The sequence below is a fragment of the Coregonus clupeaformis genome, unplaced genomic scaffold (genome assembly GCF_020615455.1).
Source record: "Coregonus clupeaformis isolate EN_2021a unplaced genomic scaffold, ASM2061545v1 scaf1072, whole genome shotgun sequence".
In the NCBI taxonomy this organism is placed as follows: Eukaryota; Metazoa; Chordata; class Actinopteri; order Salmoniformes; family Salmonidae; genus Coregonus; species Coregonus clupeaformis.
The window spans coordinates 80085-102403 of NW_025534526.1; the positions used below are offsets into that span (position 1 = coordinate 80085).

Consider the following 22319-nt stretch of genomic DNA (forward strand, 5'->3'; position numbering starts at 1 on the left):
ACCGCTCGCTTCAGGTGCGCTGTTTAGAACGAGGTTTCACTGCAAATTGGATTGGACATTTTTTGACATTTACATTGGCTGCTTCATTACAGGAGTTATACGTTCAATAATATAGCATTTTTGCTGTGAGATGATAAGCTTTCTATTGTTGCATGTTTAACTTAAGCCCGTCATGAAAAATGTCAGTTCCTTGTTTGCATGTATAGTATTTTCTATTGGTTACGTCATTTTACTCTTTGGAACAAATGTATGTTTGTTAACCAGTTAATGAGGGTTGGTTAGTCTGCAAAATTGACCGAAAGTTGCATCCCTAAAAAGGCGTGCATCATCGGCTTGTATGCGTGGAGGCCTGGAGATGCTAAACATTTTTATGTTAACTACCCATCAATTGCTGTGAGGCCGGCAGTTATTTGCATGAAAATATCCGACTGACAATTTCATGACCACCACAGCCCTAGCTATACCCACATGATATTGCCCAACAATAGCAAGACACTGACGTCAATCTTAGGAGTTAGAAGTGAAACTAGAATGGATTCCTGACCTTGCCACAACATGTAGATGAACATACCAAACGTTCTGTATCATAAGAGACAAGTGTATATTATAGTGAGAGTCTGTAGAGGTCTTCCCGTAATATATCCCAAAGGGAGGAGGAATAGTTGTAAAGCGATGACTAAGACTAACTCCTTATTACTGTAATAAACATGGAATGTGATCATAGGAAATAGGTTGCTACACAAAGGGATTGATTGAGGCAGCATTTCTCATTTACATTTTTGTCATTTAGCAGATGCTCTTATCCAGAGCGACTTACAGTTAGCGAGTGCATACATTTTATTTATTTACTTTTTCATACTGGTCCGCCGTGGGAAACGAACCCACAAACCTGGCGTTGCAAACGCCATGCTCTACCAACTGAGCTACACGGGACTGTATTGATACGCATTATTCATTTGTAATATGCTGTCAGTTGACGTGAATGACAATCAATGTCAGAAGTCACTGAGAGGAATCTAGGCCTGCATAATGGTTGTTCCAGGAAGTCTAACCAGTTTTACTCTACTGATCAGATCACAGAGCTTGTGCTACACGCCCAGTGAAACTACCAGAGATTTAGAATGTGTCACCGATGAGCTCAATCAGTCTAGTCAACCTCTTTACAAAAGACAAAACAGCCTTCAATTAGGTCACAACTTGATAAAAGCATAATTAAAAGCCATAGCAATACAAATCAGCATACTAAATTGGTCACAAAATTGTGAGTGACACTTTGATTTCTTAGCAAAGTATAGGTGTGAAAAATGCTGGACAGACAAAACACCACAAACCTATTGTAAACAAACTAAGACTGAGTAAACAGAGGAAGGCCAGTGCCATGCCATAGTTACCAAATAATGTACAGGGTCATCTTGCCAGTTGCACCTCTACAAACAGTTACAAAGGCCTATCAAAGGGAGTTACTGGAGGTCCCAGAGACATGAGTCAATTCTTTACTTAGAAACAAAGCAACACTTGAGTGTGAAAACTAGCCAGCCTTGTGTTTCATCATCTGTTGTGCTGTTAAACAACGGCTGACAACCTTGGACACACCAAATGGAACATAAATTGCTGTCAGCAAGTTCACTCATTTTATAGCTCTAAATTAATTTTGTGAATCACAGTGTAAGTTCATAGAGAAGCCAAAGACACAAGGCCCACAATCATAGCAAGACCTGAAAGTATCTCAAAACCAGTGGCGGCTGGCCGATAGAGGGCGCTAGGGCGCCGCCCCCTTAAATAAAATTATTTTAAAAAATAAAAAAATAAAAAATAATAATAATAATAATAATAAAAACATCAGTATGTCAATATTTGTGTGTTTGAAATATGGAATGCACACAGTAATATGTGTAAGATATGATAGAAAATCATATTCGCAACCTTTCCTCTGCCTGTCAAACGCCTCGTCAGCTCTGGGCGTACAGAAAGTGCCCGCGAGGAGGCGGGTCTACGTAGCAGTTAAGCCAATTGCTAATTTAAGATATGAATGTATGACATAAAATGTAGTCAATAAGCGATCTTGAATCCGAATCCAGAGGGGGCGATTTTTTTCACGTTCCAAGCTCGCCCCCTGATAAAATAAGGACCGGGGTCCAGTGACGCCATTTTTACTAGACAACAATGCGCGACACAACGTTACTCCTCCAAGACCCAACCCTAACTCGGTGAAATCTCTCCTCCAAGATCCGTTTGAGAGGAGAACTTTGTCAGAGAAAGTTCGGGTGAAAGAGCTGGGCCCAGATCAACCTGACCTCTCAATCAGACAGCAGGCTAGCGAAAGGGAAGCAGTATATGCGCGGCTTCTCCCGTAGCTGGTACACCAGGAAGGCTTGGCTAGCTGGGTGCACTGATGCTAATGCTTTATTTTGCTTTCCGTGCTTGCTTTTTTAAAACGGCGGGTCAGATTCAGCATGGACAGGTACCGGAGTGAGGGATATGAAGCACCTGTCAGAGAAGGTAAAGAAACATGAGAACACCAGGGCACACATGGACAACTCTGTAAAGCTAGCTGTATTAGGAAGGGTGAACATTGCTACGCAGCTGGATGACGGCCACAGGATTGCGGTGAGGAAACACAATGAGGAGATGAGGAGGTGGATAAAACAGGCACATTCTATCCAAAATTATCGATTGTGTGAAGTTCTGTGGGGCTTTTGAGTTGGCCTTGCGTGGGCACGAGGAGACTGACTCCTCAGACAACCCCGGCATTTTCCGGGGCTTAGTGGATTTTGTTGCCTCCCTCGACAGTGTGCTGGAGGAGCACCTGAAGACAGCTACCGTTTTTAAGGGCACGTCAAAGACGATACAGAACGAGCTGTTGGACTGTATGCTGTCAATGCTTAAGGATTACATCCTGGAGGAAGTAAAGAGTGCTGATTTTATCGCCATTCAAGCTGACGAGGCGACTGACGTTTCCACCCACTGCCAGTTGGTGCTTGTGTGAGTGATTATCATAGGGCCGTCACAATTATATTTGTTTTAGTATTTTAAAAGGAAAGAGAAGACACAATCAGACGTTGATAATAATGCAGGAAAGTACTACACAGTTTGTAATAATTATTCAGGTGTCCACCAGGTCAATTTCTAGAAGAGGCCTAGTTGTTATTGAATATTAACTTTATTGCTAAGTGAACAGCAGAACAAAATTATGTTGCATCCCTCTCACAAATGTAATAGAAAAAGGCTTTAAAACGTAATAACATCAGTTAATTATGTACATCACAGGTTAAAAGCAGTTACTAGACATAGTTTGTGTGTATATACACACTGTCTGTCTGTCTGTCTGTCTGTCTGTCTGTCTGTCTGTCTGTCTGTCTGTCTATATATATATATATAAGTCACTGGTTGTGTGTTGAGGGGGAATTACAGTGAGTTAAGAAGTCTGATTGCAAGTTATCAAATTAAACTTTTTTTTTGGACCCAGGGCCTCAATTCCCTCTTTGTGTGGGGACAGCGCATCTGACGAGCAGCAACAGCCCATCAAGCGACGGAGGATGCTGGGACCAGGAGAACAACAGAGGTTGGCTATAGAGGTAAGTTGTGATGTAATTGTCAGTGTTTCCCACCTAGAACTTTTTTCAGGCCTGGTAGTGTAGCCAAAACCCTGAACAATCAGCACCTTGGTAATCATATACTTGAGTTGGACATAGGCATGTGTCAGTCAGGATCACTTGCATCAAAATAGCTTAATTGCAAATTAAAGCTGATGATGTATCTTTTACAGGTATGTGATACCATCCTGAGTCATGCCAAAGAGAGGTTCTCCTTCACCCAGCACCTCATCAGCGCAACACTATTGCACGGAGAGTTGTTCCCACAACACAGTGTGAAGTTCCCGATACAGCGCTTGAAACAACCGTGGAGGCGTACCCCATGTTGAACAAGGCCAAGCTCAAAACCAAACTGTCCCTCATCTATGAGAACAGTGAGTTCAAGGCTTGTAGTGGTGCAGTGCCCCTGTACCAGTTCTTCATGGAGAACAACCTTCAGAGCACTTTCACAGAGACTGCCAGCCTCCTCAAGATCCTCATCACCACACCCATGACAACTGCTGAGTCAGAAAGGTGCTTCTCTACACTGAAAAGGATCAAGACCTTCCTGAGAAACAGCATGACACAGGATCGCCTGAACGCTCTGGCCATGCTCTCCATGGAGAAGAAACTTGTCAGGGACATTCCTGACTTTAATCAAAGGGTCATTGAGAGGTTTGCCACTCAGAAGGACAGACGGGCAAAATTCCTGTACAAATAAGATGACAGACACACACACACAGAGCAGCTCTGGCCGCATGTTTCTTTGTATATAGTTGACCTTAGCATAAAAATCCAGTTATATATGGTACTCTAGAAAGTCTTAATAGTGTCTTTGCTAATATTACTGTATATATGTTGTTTTGTATCAATTAATTGTTGCAGTTCTGGAGCACATTAACAATTAGTCACATTTAGTATGATCATAAAATACTGTATGCTATTCTTCCAGTCAAAGGTTTGAGTTCATCCACTTGATATCCATTTCTATATTATACATCCTTTCATACAGTGTAAGATTTCCTATAAACTTTATAATAATTTCATGTTATTGTCCACTTTCCACTCTGTTCTGACAGCATGCCTGTTGCGTTGCCTGTTTACTACCAATGGTGAAAAGTTCACTTTAAATGCAAATGAAAGGCTTGGGTTTGTGTAATATGTTTTTGTGTAAGAATGCCTCAACTTTTTAATATTGGCATTAAATAATTACTGAATGTTTCACTGAGCACTGCTGTCCTGCAGTTTGTGTTAAAATATATCGCGATGGTTACAGGAAAAAAAATATGGCACAGCCCCACCGAGAATATTTTTCACCAGCCGCCACTGCTCAAAACTATGTGTGCGCAATGGTTTGCCTGTACAATGTACAGAGCTGTGCACAGTTTGATTAGGAATCACGAAGGCTGTCTGGGGAGAGGGAAAACAATCTTTAAACACAAAATACTTTCAATTGAACCACTTTTCTGACAAATTGAACGAAAAAAAAAAAATAGTATAAATGTGTATTGAAATATTCAAAGCAGAACACTGTCTGCTATGAATGAAACTAAAATGTAATCTGAAGTGATGACACATTTAAAAAAATCTTAGGTTTTATGCAGCGTTCAAAACAACTGGGGCTCGGAAATGTACGAGATCAAATCATGACGTCCGTGATCTTCTGGTCGAAAAGTCGGAGCTCTTGAAAGAGGCCCGAATTCTCGATTTGAAATGTTGATTGGGATTACATTTCAAATAGATTTTTCCCAGTCGAAGCTCGTTTTTCCCCCGAGTTTTTAACGCACTGAAGTCGATGATTTCCGAGTTGTTTTGAACTCGGCGTTCGCATATGACAGGCCAAAAATGTATGACAGCGAGGAAGCTACCACTAGTTAGTTCTTACCTTTTCCTAGTCTCCGGCCACTTTGTAAGTGATTTCTTTCCACTTTGAAAATGTACATTTCTGAATTGAAACCTGGTAGACATGTTGACTCCTCCGACGCCCCTGGCTTGAAAGCCTTACAAAAGGAAAAAAGAAAATAAAGGTCAGTTGTATTATTTATAATCAACTGCACAAGGTTACAAAATAAATATAACCCAGATTACCATAGAAATGCAATTATACTATCATAATTACCACTCACTACTATTGTTGATGTTCTACAAATACCACAGCACCCTATTGCGAAATGTGGCATATGTATGAATAAAAGCTCATAATAATAATAAAAAATATCCGGATGCGTAAAAAAAAAAAAAAGATTCCGGGTACGTTAACCTGGTAATTAACAAATAACCGACCAACGCAGCGTTGACTAAAACAAATGTACCCGAAAAATAATGAATAGTTAAATCATAAACGAGTTTTTAAATAAGGGATGTAGCTTAACCAGTATATGTGTGTTAGAGAGATCTCTAAGCACAGATACTGGTTCAGACTGTAGCCATCGTATTCCCAGGTAAATGGCGTAGCCTACATTGCGTGTTACTTTTAGAGTAGAAACAAAAAAAAATCTTACCTGGAGAAATAATATTAATACGCCCAACTCCACGAACCAAAAGGCCCCCATTTGTTTTGAATAATTTCTGGATAGTAATTCCACCAACAGTAAAAAGTGATCTGTTTACGCGTAGAGGGAAACGTCTCTCTTGTTCAAATGTGTGCTTTCTGGGTTCTCGGTTAAATCAGAGAAATTAGCTTCAGCAGGTAGTTTCTGGGGAGTGACGTATGCAAGCAGGTGACCTCGCCCATCCGCTCGCTCCGAGTATGGGCATGGAGGAGAACGGCTCTTTATACCCGCACCTATGAAACACAGGTAAATTGTCAGAAACCCACAGCAGGGTCCTGTGTGCGAAATTATTACACGAGAATGTGAGAATTCCGATCGAGAGGAGAAGCACGGATGAGGAAGAGTGGGTTCATGATCAAACACGGATGTCAGTCATTCCATTTCATGTTCAAAGTAGTTTCAAACAAAACACAGTCAGCAACACTAACAATAATGTCACAGACTGGAGCAGTCTATCTTTGTCAAAATCTATAATTTGTCAAAATAAGCTTTACATTTTAACAAATGACTGATAAATACATATATTTTAATCATGGTAAAAAAAAAACATTTACCATTACTCCATTTAGCCTAGTCGAAATAAATGCTGTAGATATTCTTCACCATACATTTCCTCAGCTTGTAGTAAAGTCTGTGTGTCAATGTGAGAGACCCTGTACTATCCTACCACTACCACTTCTCTCAAAGGAACCATTCATTTAGCTAGTTTGACCACAGACTGCATGATCCTAAAGCCTGTCCAGTTGGGGAATGAGACTGGGACACTTTATTAAAAACAACCCAATTTCATAAAACCATTATAGTCCTTGAATACTATTTATGTTGATCTCACTTTTACTCCTCAACGCTCATACTGCTGTAGTTTACATGGCTTCCCTACACAAGTGAGCTAAACATAAGCATAATGAGTAGCCTAAACATCTCCAGTCAGCATAACATATCAGTACTAAAATGATCTGTGGTAGATGGGCTCTGTAGCTCAGCTGGTAGAGCACGGCGCTTGTAACGCCAAGGTAGTGGGTTCGATCCCCGGGACCACCCATACACAAAAAAAAATTATGCACGCATGACTGCATTTTCTTTATCACATCTCCATCATCCTCACCTCAGACATGGTGGCAGAACAACATTACAGCCCCTGCTTGCTTTGGATTCCCAGCAGCCTTGTGAAGCAATGGTTGAATGATAAGGGATGTGAGTTGACTCATAAGTCTATGGTGTCACCTTGTAGAACCAAAGACGTCCTATAGACCTAGTCTTTGGAAGTAAGTAACCTATATAATATCAATCAAATTATTAAGATATGGAGAGATCGGCCTGTTGGAGAAAATAAAAGTGCTTCAGGGTTCCAAAGGGAAGGGAAACTATGACATGCAAGATATTTCTTTATCCATTCAGTCAATGACTTTAAAGTACAGAGAATATTGTGGATCATGAGTTTCAAATGTGATCAGTTCATGACCCACATCCAAACATCACTTCCTTCACTTTAAAGGCTTCTACTCATTATCCACAATATTGGTATGCATTGCTAGCTAGCATTATCATAACCTCATAACCTTTTATCAGTCCCTCCCTGTTTATCCATGATTGCCATGGCATAAGCAGAGGCACAAAACCTATGCACAAAACTACTGACTCCTGACTGTAATTGAACAGATGCTGTTTTCAAAACCAAACTGGATGTTAGCCCTCCTGACTAGCCTTCACTAAAGCAACAAAACTGTAAGTAATTTGCCATTTTATTCTCAGAAAATGTTTAAAAATATCACAAAGAGTCAAACTACAAATGTTTGAGGCCGTTAAAAGCGCTATATTTAGACATGAGCGTATGTTTTTCAAACGAGCTAGCTAGCCACGATCTTTTGCATGCCATCTGGTGATTTGGTAATGTGAATGCGGCATAATCATTAATGACGCTAAATAGCTTACAGAAAACTGCAATCCAACAAGTGGGTTGAGTGTTTTGACGCTACCATTACATTTCTGACAACTGTTTTGAAAAGGTCAGAAACATGCTGTAATGTAGTTGAGCTACTAGCTAACTAGCTAGCTAACGTTAGCCCTGGCCCATTTGACATGGCATGGGGCAACTAGCTAGCTAACTAACGGTACTAGCATTTACCCTGTAAAAAGTTACAAGTCTGACAACAATGGATAATGTGGAGAATATGGTTTTGGTTTGAAATTTGCTTATCACTAGCTTGAATAATGTGCTCTACTGTGTTTCTTCTTCCTTCTTGTTAGCTATTATACTAGCTACAATTGCTGAATAGATCATCAAGACAGTAGCTAGCAGAATTTAGATTGGCACATGCAAATGTGATAAATGCGCACTCTATCATATTGCTTCAGATGATTAGTTACTGTATTTGACTATCTCTTTACCCCATGTAAATCTAACTGACTAGGCCTTGGTAGCCCCATAATTCAATTTACAAGTAATGTGTTGCTTTATACTTGCTTTATAAGTAATATTGAGCAGTTTGTGATATTTCTGAATAGGACATGATCCTCACACAAAGTGGTGTAAAAAGAGGAAATGAGGCCATGTGAAATATAATCCAGTTGTCAAATCAAATCAAATCACATTTTATTGGCCACATGCGCCGAATACAACAAGTGCAGACATTACAGTGAAATGCTTACTTACAGCCCTTAACCAACAGTGCATTTCTTTTTCATAAAAAAGTAAAATAAAACAACAACAAAAAAGTGTTGAGAAAAAAAGAGCAGAAGTAAAATAAAATAACAGTAGGGAGGCTATATATACAGTGGGGAAAAAAGTATTTAGTCAGCCACCAATTGTGCAAGTTCTCCCACTTAAAAAGATGAGAGAGGCCTGTAATTTTCATCATAGGTACACGTCAACTATGACAGACAAAATGAGGAAAAAAAATCCAGAAAATCACATTGTAGGATTTTTAATGAATTTATTTGCAAATTATGGTGGAAAATAAGTATTTGGTCAATAACAAAAGTTTCTCAATACTTTGTTATATACCCTTTGTTGGCAATGACACAGGTCAAACGTTTTCTGTAAGTCTTCACAAGGTTTTCACACACTGTTGCTGGTATTTTGGCCCATTCCTCCATGCAGATCTCCTCTAGAGCAGTGATGTTTTGGGGCTGTCGCTAGGCAACACAGACTTTCAACTCCCTCCAAAGATTTTCTATGGGGTTGAGATCTGGAGACTGGCTAGGCCACTCCAGGACCTTGAAATGCTTCTTACGAAGCCACTCCTTCGTTGCCCGGGCGGTGTGTTTGGGATCATTGTCATGCTGAAAGACCCAGCCACGTTTCATCTTCAATGCCCTTGCTGATGGAAGGAGGTTTTCACTCAAAATCTCACGATACATGGCCCCATTCATTCTTTCCTTTACACGGATCAGTCGTCCTGGTCCCTTTGCAGAAAAACAGCCCCAAAGCATGATTATTTTTATTTTATTTATGATGTTTCCACCCCCATGCTTCACAGTAGGTATAGTGTTCTTTGGATGCAACTCAGCATTCTTTGTCCTCCAAACATGACGAGTTGAGTTTTTACCAAAAAATGTTGGTTTCATCTGACCATATGACATTCTCCCAATCCTCTTCTGGATCATCCAAATGCACTCTAGCAAACTTCAGACGGGCCTGGACATGTACTGGCTTAAGCAGGGGGACACGTCTTGCACTGCAGGATTTGAGTCCCTGGTGGCGTATTGTGTTACTGATGGTAGGCTTTGTTACTTTGGTCCCAGCTCTCTGCAGGTCATTCACTAGGTCCCCCCGTGTGGTTCTGGGATTTTTGCTCACCGTTGTTGTGATCATTTTGACCCCACGGGGTGAGATCTTGCGTCAATGTGCGGGGGCACCGGCTAGTTGAGGTAGTTGAAGTAATATGTACATGTGGGTAGAGTTAAAGTGACTATGCATAAATAATTAACAGAGTAGCAGCAGCGTAAAAAGATGGGGTGGGGGGGGCAGTGCAAATAGTCCGGGTAGCCATGATTAGCTGTTCAGGAGTCTTATGGCTTGGGGGTAGAAGCTGTTGAGAAGTCTTTTGGACCTAGACTTGGCACTCCGGTACCACTTGCTGTGCGGTAGCAGAGAGAACAGTCTATGACTAGGGTGGCTGGAGTCTTTGACAATTTTGAGGGCCTTCCTCTGACACCGCCTGGTATAGAGGTCCTGGATGGCAGGAAGCTTGGCCCCAGTAATGTACTGGGCCGTACGCACTACCCTCTGTAGTGCCTTGCGGTCGGAGGCCAAGCTGTTGCCATACCAGGCGGTGATGCAACCAGTCAGGATGCTCTCGATGGTGCAGCTGTATAATTTTTTGAGGATCTGAGGACCCATGCCGAATCTTTTCAGTCTCCTGAGGGGGAATAGGCTTTGTCGTGCCCTCTTTACGACTGTCTTGGTGTGTTTGGACCATGATAGTTCGTTGGTGATGTGGACACCAAGGAACTTGAAGCTCTCAACCTGTTCCCCTACAGCCCCATCGATGAGAATGGGGGCGTGCTCAGTCCTCTTTTTTTTCCTGTAGTCCACAATCATCTCCTTTGTCTTGGTCACGTTGAGGGAGAGGTTGTTTTGCTGGCACCACATGGCCAGGTCTCTGACCTCCTCCCTATAGGCTGTCTCATCGTTGTCGGTGATCAGGCCTACCACTGTTGTGTCGTCGGAAAACTTAATGATGGTGTTGGAGTCGTGCCTGGCCATGCAGTCATGGGTGAACAGGGAGTACAGGAGGGGACTGAGCACGCACCCCTGAGGGGCCCCCGTGTTGAGGATCAGTGTGGCAGATGTGTTGTTACCTACCCTTACCACCTGGGGGCGGCCCGTCAGGAAGTCCAGGATCAAGTTGCAGAGGGAGGTGTTTAGTCCCAGGATCCTTAGCTTAGTGATGAGCTTTGAGGGCACTATGGTGTTGAATGCTGAGCTGTAGTCAATGAATAGCATTCTCACGTAGGTGTTCCTCTTGTCCAGGTGGGAAAGGGCAGTGTGGAGTGCAATAGAGATTGCATCATCTGTGGATCTGTTGGAGCGGTATGCAAATTGGAGTGGGTCTAGGGTTTCTGGGATAATAGTGTTGATGTGAGCCATGACCAGCCTTTCAAAGCACTTCATGGCTACAGACGTCAGTGCTACGGGTCGGTAGTCATTTAGGCAGGTTATCTTAGTGTCCTTGGGCATGGGGACTATGGTGGTCTGCTTGAAACATGTTGGTATTACAGACTCAGTCAGGGACATGTTGAAAATGTCAGTGAAGACACTTGCCAGTTGGTCAGCACATGCTCGGAGTACACGTCCAGGTAATCCGTCTGGCCCTGCGGCCTTGTGAATGTTGACCTGCTTAAAAGTCTTACTCACATCGGCTACGGAGAGCGTGATCACATAGTCATCCGGAACAGCTGGTGCTCTCATGCATGCTTCAGTGTTGCTTACCTCGAAGCGAGCATAGAAGTGGTTTAGCTCGTCTGGTAGGCTTATGTCACTGGGAAGCTCGCGGCTGTGCTTCCCTTTGTAGTCTGTAATAGTTTTCAAGCCCTGCCACATCCGACGAGCGTCAGAGCCGGTGTAGTACGATTCAATCTTAGTCCTGTATTGACTCTTTGCCTGTTTGATGGTTCGTCAGAGGGCATAGCGGGATTTCTTATAAGCGTCCGGGTTAAGGTCCCGCTCCTTGAAAGCGGCAGCTCTACCCTTTAGCTCAGTGCGGATGTTTCCTGTAATCCATGGCTTCTGGTTGGGGTATGTACGTACGGTCACTGTGGGGACGACATCATCGATGCACTTATTGATGAAGCCAGTGACTGATGTGGTGTACTCCTCAATGCTATCTGAAGAATCCCGGAACATGTTCCAGTCTGTGCTAGCAAAGCAGTCCTGTAGCTTAGCACTCAAACCATTTGACAGTTATCAGAACCTCCATTTACAATTAATCTGATGCTCACAGCTCCACAGTCACTTGACATGAAAGTGGGAAATTGTGAGTCAAGCAATTTTATGATCTTATCTTCTCTCTTCCAGTTCCCTTCTTTGTGTTGTGTAGATCGTCTCTGAATTCACAATCTGAATGGACAGCAGCTGGTATTGTATGATAAATCAAATCGTGTCTGTGCTTTGTCATAGTAAGTATGAACAGTGAAGGCCAATCAGAAATTACATGGTATGTAGTCCATATCTAACAACTGACTTAATCACATGCCTCACTTCATGACCCAGCAGATAGATACAGTAGCGTATTGTTTGATGGAATATATTTTTAGGCTTTACATCCCATTTCTGACTCGGAACATCACAAATCATTTGAACTTCTTGCTCATAATGAATACATTAACACACTACAGGGTAATTTGCTACTGCAGTCCTAGATAGGCGTATCATGCACTTTTTATCCATTGTGTGAGACTCACGTCTCATATGAGACGTCCTTGTAAATGTTACCATGTCTTTGTCGCCACTGAAGGACAGTATTTACTTCAGTTTTCCTTATCTATGCTGGAATGTATAACATATTCTCCAGAACTACACTCCCTAGCTGGACTTGACTTTGTGCTAAATAGGAGGAAGACTCCCAACTCTTCAGTCCGAGAGGAAAGGAGGCTATGGGGATCTTGTTAATCATTATTTGGTTGTGTGGCTATCTGTGCTTGTATATTAACCCCAAAGGACAAATACTACAGTGAGTTTGGTAAAGTAAACTGTGCTATAACACGTGACTGTGAGGAAGCTCTAGGAGAGAGTTCCCAGACTTAGCCAGAGGAACAGCCTGTGTTGCTGTACTCAGTACTGTATGTGTGTCAGTGAAAGCTCATTATATCATAATCACCAGTCATCACCAGTACATTGGACTTTAATGTTCCCCTTAATTAGATTGGCCATCCATTTTGATAGCAAAATTGTTGCTCAATTCACGGGTTCCCTTCAGATGGTCTCACAGGAGTGAAAGTGTAGCCTATGTTTTAACGAGATAACAACTTTTATGTCTTAATTTTGCATTTAGACTGCCATCCCATCACACAGTCTGACGTTCAGGATCTCATATGTTTATTTTACTGTGTATGGTTGGGAGACTGACTGTGCCCTGACTTGTTAATGTGGTCATATTGTTAACAGGAAATCTCTTCGGGGAATTCTATCCTGATAGAGCCAGAGACTAATGGTTAAAGAAGTACTGAAGCAAAAGTAATTTAGTTACTTTGTTTAAAATCCTTGAAGAAAATATAATGAATGACCATTTTAAGAAGCTTGAATTATTCATTGAAAACAGTTTACTGTTTCAGATTTTCCATAAGAACGTTGTCTCGCTTATTCTATGAGTGTAAAGAATCTAACATGATCTTTTTGAAGCAACGAAACAGGGTTTTTCCGCAGATGCGTAATGGTTTCAACAAGTCTAGCTGGTTTCTCATGAAGGGTTCTGTCACGGCCATTGGCGCTGGCTGGTTATAGGGGCAAACTGTCATTTATTAACTACTGTCAATGTTTAAAGAATGTAATTGGTTTCGACCTTACTGTCCCTATTGAAATGATAGCGGCTGAAACCTACGCAAAACATTCAGGAAATCATTTTGAAAACATTATAATAAACAAAGTCTTGTACATCTCCTGATTAAAGCATTTGTTTATTATAGTACACCTAACTTCAACAATTATCCATCCGTCTAATGGGAGATGTTTGGCACTTAGGCTTAATACAACAATAACGTTTTAAGCATTTGTTATCCTCATCTGCCAAGTTTTACCAACTTCATCCCTGAAAGCTAGAGAGCAAACTAGCTACAGTGTGTTGATCATGAATTATACAGTATATGTTATGTGTTGTTGTGTTTTGTGGTTTTTGAAAGAGGGCTGATAGAGCCACTTGGACGACAGCAGTTAACAAGGTGATGCTCAGGGTGATGGGGGAGGGGTAGTTATATGTTCAAAGAGCGACTGGTTCTGTATTACATCTACTCTTCCTGTATTAAGTCTCTACAGTAGCAGCCAACACACTCATCCGTCTCTGTGCTCATTCACGTCAAAGATCTAGCATGACAATATCCTTATTCAACCCCCCCCCCACCCCCCCCACAAAGATCAAGGGATCAAGATTGAAGGGAAATGCTCTATGGAGATATGACACTTTTTCAGTGTAAGGCTATGTGCAGTACTCTGGTAATTGTATACTGTACATTCCTAATGAGCTCACCCATTGACCCGAAGTAGTCAGTGGACATCAATTTAAACGCTGTGATCAGCCAATATCCCTCTATTGTCCAGTGATTGACTTCCTCTCTACACCATCAGGCCATAAAAGCCCATCAACGCAGAGTGAGGCTTTTAGACTCTATAAAATGTTTATGCATGCATAACCTCCACAATCTGATTAGGTTATGGAATCATGTTTCTAAGTAGCCAGCCATCCTTTTCTTTCCCGGATTAACCAGCCCCATGCTTTACAGCATGTTCAGATTTGTCTGGAACAACAGCCAGGGCCAGGGATAGACAAGACCTGTCTTGAGTTGTGCCTGGGTTTTTGTTTTCCTGGAATGTGTGGTGATGGGATTTCCCGTCTCCAGGAGAGCTACATTAAGCTTCCCGGCTTCAGGCATGAGGGTGTCTGTGACTCTACCCCTCCTCTCCACACTCTTGAGTATTGAGATGAAATGGCACTCCTGCAACAGTGCACCCAGAGACGACCAACGCTGTCTCAGTTGCAGGGCTCCAGGCTCATGGGGGTTTCAGCAAACCGTGTGGGGCCCCAAGACACTCTCAACCAGTTCTCAAAGCTGTTGTGATGTCACTGTGGAGTGTCATGCAGAAACTGTGTTGACTGTGTTGAATGTCTCTCTTTACCTTCTGAAAGGGTGGGGTCAGTGGGATGGAAAGAAATCACTCACACATGCTACCTGACTCCACATTCCAGGGCTAAAAGGATTCTATGCTGGTAGGAGGCGCTAAAATATATCCATATCCTGTCTGTCTGTGTGTCCTCCTTCCTTGTGTTTCATCACCTGTAGAGAGATGGCACACTGACACTCACTCACCTTTTTGACAGTCCCCTGACTCCTCTCTTTCTTTACATAAGGTGAAAAGTTACTTGTGCATAGTATTGCCTGGGTCAGCAAAGACTAGGGCAAGGATAGCATGCTGATAAGTGTCCCTGGGGGAATGGCTAGCAGCCCAGCACTTAGCCTAGAGCAAACTAACCACACCCAAGAATCCTGACTGCCTTTACCTTAATTGTTATTGTTGACACAGAATGTAGGTCGTTCAGCTAACTGCCCCACTGAACTAATCCCACCGACAGTGCTGATGAATGAGTAACTTAAAAACAACCAAGGGTGAGGAATAGCTTGAGAATTTGAGTTGGTACACTGTATTTTTACTTTGCAAGCTTTGATACTGAAATACATGCATAATCACAGTTCTTGTAATTCAAGTGAACATTTTTTGTTGGATTAGGATACAATCTGATCATTTACAGGGGTTGAATAAAGTTCAACAAGATACTGCTGCCTCCTATGAGCTCACAACCAAGCTGGGCTCATGCAAATGGAATAAGGAAGGTGTGTTATCAAGCTCCATCTAAACAGGTATTTCAGGCTGGGACAGGCTTTAGGGTACAATGGAGGCTCATTGTGTACTGGAGCGAGCAAACCAGGAGGTTTCTTCAACAGCTGTTGACAAGATAGACAGAGAGAAGGTCCGTTTGCATTCAGATTAAAGGAAGTCCTTAGTGATATATTACCAAGGTTTTTCAATAGTGGTTTTCAATGTTATTGTTTGCATTGGTGACACTCAACAAATGGGTTTGGGGTATTTTGAATAGTGTGTGCCCAGTATTTCTAATAGCTAATGTCTTTCAGCTATTTAGATTATTTGGCACAGTAAAAGGAATCACCCAAGATGGTAATTTATGTAATGTATCACTCGAAATCTGGACATAACAACATTAACTTTGTCGGCTGCTATTGATACTATAAACATACATAGTGAAAGTACAGTTTAAACTGGATTTAAACCTTTTCAAACATGTTCCAAAAGACACAGGTGATTAAGTGTACAATTATGGGTTAGGCTTGGCTTTGAAATGGTGCATTGGAGATGGTATTCTGAGTCATCAGATGTTACTTATACTGCTACTAAAGATATTAGCTAGAGTTTATCATTTGAGTCTATGGTACAAAGCTGCTTTGCCTGGGATTCACAATTTACATGTGTAAGAGGGCTAATTGAATTGCTGTTTTATCTATGAAACATTTTTGCATAAACATTATTTTGAACTTGGATCATTATTTTCTTGCTTCTGTGTAATCTTACCATTATTGATTAACCTTGTAGTTCACGCAGTCACATTACAGAATTTAAGATGAGTATGCTGCCACCTGCTGGATACATCTGGAAATCCAACATTACACTAAATCGCTGGGCTGCGCCTGTGTTCGTTTAGACGTCTACAGTTTTCCGTACTGTTTCCGGAAGTGGATCGTTCAGTCCCGTGGTCCACAGTAAAAAACAATAGCACAAACAAATATACCGTATTTCTTTTATTTCAACATCACAAATGTCAGGGGGGACCCGTTTAGAGAACGCGAATCCCTTGATTTTTCAACGAACAGGCGAGAGACTTCAGACCGCAAATGACGAGGACGAAGATGTTGCTGATCCCATCGACGACAGAGAAATATTTGATATCCTTTCTGTGTAACGTTAGCTAGCTAAAGGATACATTGAGCTTTCAATGTCATACTAATTAACTTTGCATATGATGCTTCATTCTTTAATAAGAAAGCTAATTACTCAACATTGTGTTATCAGATTTCACCTTAACACGCGCTACATCTCATCAGATCCATTAATGATCCTGAACACCCACTGTCCCTCGAAGAGTTGAATGTCGTGGAACAAGTGCGAGTGCGCGTGAGTTAAACTTCTTTCACAAGTTAGAAGTTCGACACACAAACACATTCGTGTAGATAGCCTATACTGTGTTAACCTAATAAAACCATTAACTTTATTTTTCTTTACAGGTAAATGACCAAGAGAACACAGTGGGTGTGGAGTTCACCCCCACTATACCCCACTGCAGCATGGCAACTCTCATAGGCCTGTCCATCAAAGTCAAGCTGCTGCGGTCCCTGCCAGAAAGGTTTAAGGTGGGTGAAATAAATTATGTCTGCTTCTGGTGAGCTGTGAGAGCAAGCTTTAATATTGTTTAATTGTCTGAACATTTAACATTAACATAGTGGGTCATGTCCGTCTATGCCTAATCATATCTCCGCAGATTGACGTGCACATCACTCCTGGGACGCATGCCTCAGAAGATGCAGGTAAAGTGACATGCCTCTGAAGTAACTCAACATTGAGGCTGAGACCAACAATCACACCTTCAAGTCCTTGTGCATAGGGTTGTATGGGTTGTTTAACTTTGCAATCATTGGTTTTTGTTTTACATATATCTTAAAGTGAAATATCTGAGTCTCAGCATCACTCAGTTACCGTGGAATTGCCCCTAACCTAAACCCTTTTGTTTCTGCTTTGTTCCAGTCAACAAACAGCTGGCAGACAAAGAGAGAGTGGCCGCTGCACTCGAGAACTCCCAGCTTCTGGAGGTGGTCAACCAGTGTCTGATATCCAATGCAAGGACAGGCTGACCCTCCTGATGGATCAATTGAAAATTCTCCTTAGTCCAGGACTAGGCTTAATGTTTCTCTCCTGACATGCTAACTGGATTGGTTGTTCAGTTTATGTTGAGTAAATGGCAAATGTATCACCTATGCTGCCGTTGTATTCTTTTCATCTAACATAATTCCATTGTATCATGGTTGAGTCCATGCTGTAGGCAGAAATACTAAACGGACACTATAGTTTTGCACTATTATAGACAAGCATTGTATCCTTTATTATACTAGTAAAGCAATAAAATACAGGATCATATCATATTTCATTGAAAATATACCTGATGTTAATGGCATTTGCAGAGAGAACAAAGAAAATGCATACATCTCTAATAAATTAAGCGATCTCAAAGGACACAATGACATGTAAGACCAAAGACTGGGGAAGTGGCCCTGACACTGAATAAGAAAGGCCTTAGTTTATAACATATGTCTGGGGGAAAATTATATATAGTATAATAATTGTGCCATTGGATTTCCATCAGATGCCTTATTTCATATTTGTCGTTTTTTCTCACATCTTTCATGTGGTTGTAAATAAAATAAATGACTTGATAAAAAAAATAACATTTTAGACAGAACATTTATAAGTTAGTGTAATTATATCCATTTTGTCATTAGATTCGTCTATACGTATTTTACTATGACAGTGAAAGAAGTATTGTTCTTTTGAAGTTCTCTTGAGGGAGCCTCTAAGATTGTCATTGTGAAAGCGATGAGCTGGTCCCACAGGGTCAAAGGCTACATTTCCCAACAATTACATCATACAGCAGAGTGGCGCAGCGGAAGCGTGCTGGGCCCATAACCCAGAGGTCGATGGATCGAAACCATCCTCTGCTATTTCTTTTACATGTCGACAATTCAGAAGAAAAAAAAAGTCATAAATAGTCATAAAATATATAATGTAGAACGCCTTTATGCAATAGAAATTATACCTACATACAGTTATGCTTAGACAAAATAAAGAGGTTTTCGTTTTCAAATAATGTGTTAAAATGTTGTTCATAAACAAGACTGTAACTTATATAATACATAAACTATAACTAATAGAATGTTTGAGTTAGACCACATTAATATTGCATCATCCGGAAGGGTACGTGCAAATTTGATATGTTCACTATCACCCTCTCATGGACAATGGATGAAATAACAGGTCATTTTGTCCGAGCAGTTCTAGAATTTCCATTACACATTGATAACCTGTGTCTGTTAGCAAGTAGACTCCCGATCAACTGAGGCTCCTTCTCGTACCTGTAGTCAGTAAAAGGTTAGCCTAATTTTAATAAAAATTCTAACTAAAAGTATGTGTGAGTTTGTCAGGGGACCAGCAGATGGCAGCATTGTCTTTCTAGCAGTTGAAAATAGAACGTGTGAGTGATTATTCCAACAATGTGGGGGCATTTGTCACTCCCTGTTAGAAAAAGATGAGTAGAAAATATTCATGGTCCTGAAGCCAACGAAATACACCAGACAGGCAACCACAGACTTTGGAAAATTATGAGTAATTGTTATGGGGCCAGTTTGAGAAGTGTAGCCGAAATAGCTCAGTTGGGAGAGCGTTAGACTGAAGATCTAAAGGTCCCTGGTTCGATCCCGGGTTTCGGCAGAAATTCTTTTTGAGACAGTTCTAACTTAGGTTGGTTGGGAGATTCTCGTTTGGTCCTCCATCCTTCCTCCTTGACCCAACCTGGTCTCAGAGCATTTCATATTATTCTGTACATATATCAAAGATACACAATTTAATGTATTTTACGTTTCATATTGTATGTATTATTTGTGGATGTCCATCATCCATTTCGTATGATATGTTATGAATTACAATTCGTATGATGTTACGAATTTCCTAAATATACTATAACTTACAAATTAGTAAAATGTACCATGTGTTAAGATTTCGCAAAACCTATGATGTTACTAATTCCAATATGTCTTGCACAACTGACTTAATTCGTTTTGATAACTTTATACATTTATTTTGGGATCCAACACTGTAAACGTAATTTGCCTGATGATGCACGAGTGGAGAAGGAGCTTCTCATTTCATACAAGCCATTTTTATCCAAGTCGACTCTCCTTGCCTCCTCTCCTCGATACCTTTGAGCTTTTTCAAAAGGAGGCGAGAGAGGACGCAGGAGAGAGGACGCAGGACTTGAACAAATCTATTTATGAAAAGGCCAATTAGTTAGTCGGCGAACGGAGGAGTGTCCTCGCCTGCTTGACAGCCTCCTCCCAGAGAGGAAGCACAACAGTATCCTATCTGAGTCCTTCGCAGAAGAGTTTTGAGATCTCCCATACCCCCTTTGAATCAGCTGTTGTGTACTGGGAGGAGAAAAGCATGCACATATTTAAACACAATATGATGCTCTATAAAATGTTTAGCACAACTAGCTACTGTACATGTCTTTTTACTACTTTACACATTTAATTTGTGATTAAACCCTTGTAGCCTAAATGTTGCATGACGACGCTCAAGTGAAGGAGAGTCTCATTACATTCAAGTGCATTTGTTTGCACATTTCCTCCCCTCCCCTCCTCGGTTACCTTTGACCTTTTTCAAAAGGAGGCGAGAAGAAGATGAAGGAGTTGAGCAAAACAATTGAGAATCTCCCCTACACGTAGACGCCATCTCCTGACAATTGAAATGCAAAACAAGACACGTTCTGTTCTCTGTAAACATGGACAACAGAGCTCAGTAATTGCAGTCCCCTTGACAATGGAAGGACATTTCTGGTTACTACAACCAATCATATCGGCGTCTGCAACCAAGAAATAACCAAGAATTGCACTCGCCAACCAATCGGAGATGCCAGTGCAACCAAGAAGTAACCAAGAATTGACCAATGAGAACAGAGGTATATAATTGGCCGGAACTACTATAGAAGAGGAGGGTCTCTCATCCCCGTCTCTACAATGAACATTTCATTCAACAGTAACGTTTTTAAACTTTCGCAGCTTATTAGGCTACATCACGTTAGTACAGTTGGCTAACAACTTAGTATTACTGTACAGTATTTACAGTAACAGTAGCTAGCTGCGTGTTTTGACAGGTTGTCAAAATAGTTTGTCACATCATCATCAAAAAAGTCTAATGACAGCCCCAATATTATCCTACAAGCCTGAAATCATTGTGTGATTTTATGGTAGGCCTGTTTGTCACACCCAGCTAGCTAACATTAGATACTTTGAAATTACTTAACAAACACTACAGCTAGCTAGCTGTTGATATTGAATAAACATGTACTTGCTTATGCTTGTGTGTGTGTGTGTGTGTCTGTGTTTGTGTTTTCTAATGTGCTGAGCAAGTTGAGATGTTAGGCAAAGGTTAAGCACTATTAATTTAATGTTCCATCTATACATCCGATCTGCTCACTGTGATTAAATGTTACATCTTATAGTCATAATTACAAACTTTCCCCCTACGTGAGAATGCTATTCATTGACTACAGCTCAGCATTCAACACCATAGTGCCCTCAAAGCTCATCACTAAGCTAAGGATCCTGGGACTAAACACCTCCCTCTGCAACTGGATCCTGGACTTCCTGACGGGCCGCCCTCAGGTGGTAAGGGTAGGTAACAACACATCTGCCACGCTGATCCTCAACACGGGGGCCCCTCAGGGGTGCGTGTTCAGTCCCCTCCTGTACTCCCTGTTCACCCATGACTACATGGCCAGGCACGACTCCAACACCATCATTAAGTTTGCCTGATCACCGACAACGATGAGACAGCCTATAGGGAGGAGGTCAGAGACCTGGCCGTGTGGTGCCAGGATAACAACCTCTCCCTCAACGTGACCAAGACAAAGGAGATGATTGTGGACTACAGGAAAAAAAAGAGGACTGAGCACGCCCCCATTCTCATCGAAGGGGCTGTAGTGGAACAGGTTGAGAGCTTCAAGTTCCTTGGTGTCCACATCACCAACAAACTATCATGGTCCAAACACACCAAGACAGTCGTGAAGAGGGCACGACAAAGCCTATTCCCCCACAGGAGACTGAAAATATTTGGCATGGGTCCTCAGATCGGTCGGAGGCAACTGCTTGGCCTCCGACCGCAAGGCACTACAGAGGGTAGTGCGTACGGCCCAGTACATCACTGGGGCCAAGCTTCCTGCCATCCAGGACCTCTATACCAGGCGGTGTCAGAGGAAGGCCCTCAAAATTGTCAAAGACTCCAGCCACCCTAGTCATAGACTGTTTTCTCTGCTACCGCACGGCAAGTGGTACCGGAGTGCCAAGTCTAGGTCCAAAAGACTTCTCAACAGCTTCTACCCCCAAGCCATAAGACTCCTGAACAGCTAATCATGGCTACCCGGACTATTTGCACTGCCCCCCCACCCCATCTTTTTACGCTGCTGCTACTCTGTTAATTATTTATGCATAGTCACTTTAACTCTACCCACATGTACATATTACTTCAACTACATCAACTAGCCGGTGCCCCCGCACATTGACTCTGCACCTGTACCCCCCTGTATATAGCCTCCCTACTGTTATTTTATTTTACTTCTGCTTTTTTTCTCAACACTTTTTTGTTGTT

At 41.7% G+C, this 22319-nt stretch overlaps 2 protein-coding genes and 1 non-coding gene across 3 annotated transcripts in view; 2 read left to right on the top strand and 1 right to left on the bottom strand.

Annotated features, from left to right (window-relative positions):
- Positions 1 to 6748, bottom strand: part of LOC121559744 (B-cadherin-like) — a 28311-nt gene extending 21563 nt beyond the window's left edge. The window contains exons 1-3 of the mRNA XM_045217483.1: positions 6679 to 6748; positions 6074 to 6357; positions 5458 to 5572 (exon numbers count right to left, since the gene is read on the bottom strand). Coding sequence (XP_045073418.1) covers positions 5458 to 5572; positions 6074 to 6124 — 166 coding nt within the window. The 5' untranslated portion in view covers positions 6125 to 6357; positions 6679 to 6748. The remainder of the gene's footprint in view (positions 1 to 5457; positions 5573 to 6073; positions 6358 to 6678) is intronic.
- Positions 6749 to 16544: 9796 nt separating this feature from the next.
- Positions 16545 to 17878, top strand: LOC121548434 (cytosolic iron-sulfur assembly component 2B). The gene is made up of 5 exons (XM_041859868.2): positions 16545 to 16792; positions 16942 to 17021; positions 17132 to 17257; positions 17386 to 17431; positions 17649 to 17878. Exons 1-5 carry the CDS (start codon positions 16666 to 16668, stop codon positions 17753 to 17755), a joined length of 486 nt encoding a protein of 161 aa, XP_041715802.1. The 5' UTR covers positions 16545 to 16665; the 3' UTR covers positions 17756 to 17878.
- A 1434-nt stretch (positions 17879 to 19312) lies between these two features.
- trnaf-gaa lies at positions 19313 to 19385 on the top strand. Its single transcript has one exon. It is a non-coding gene; the product is annotated as a tRNA-Phe (tRNA).
- The last annotated feature ends 2934 nt before the right edge of the window (positions 19386 to 22319 follow it).

What these genes read in the sequence shown, in the direction of transcription:
- LOC121548434 (XM_041859868.2), top strand. Translation starts at nt 16,666, where the DNA reads ATGTCAGGGGGGACCCGTTTAGAGAACGCGAATCCCTTGATTTTTCAA. An exon ending in CGACGACAGAGAAATATTTG is followed by an intron (nt 16,793 to 16,941) that starts ATATCCTTTCTG and finishes AACACGCGCTAC; the next exon opens with ATCTCATCAGATCCATTAAT. An exon ending in GCATGCCTCAGAAGATGCAG is followed by an intron (nt 17,432 to 17,648) that starts GTAAAGTGACAT and finishes GCTTTGTTCCAG; the next exon opens with TCAACAAACAGCTGGCAGAC.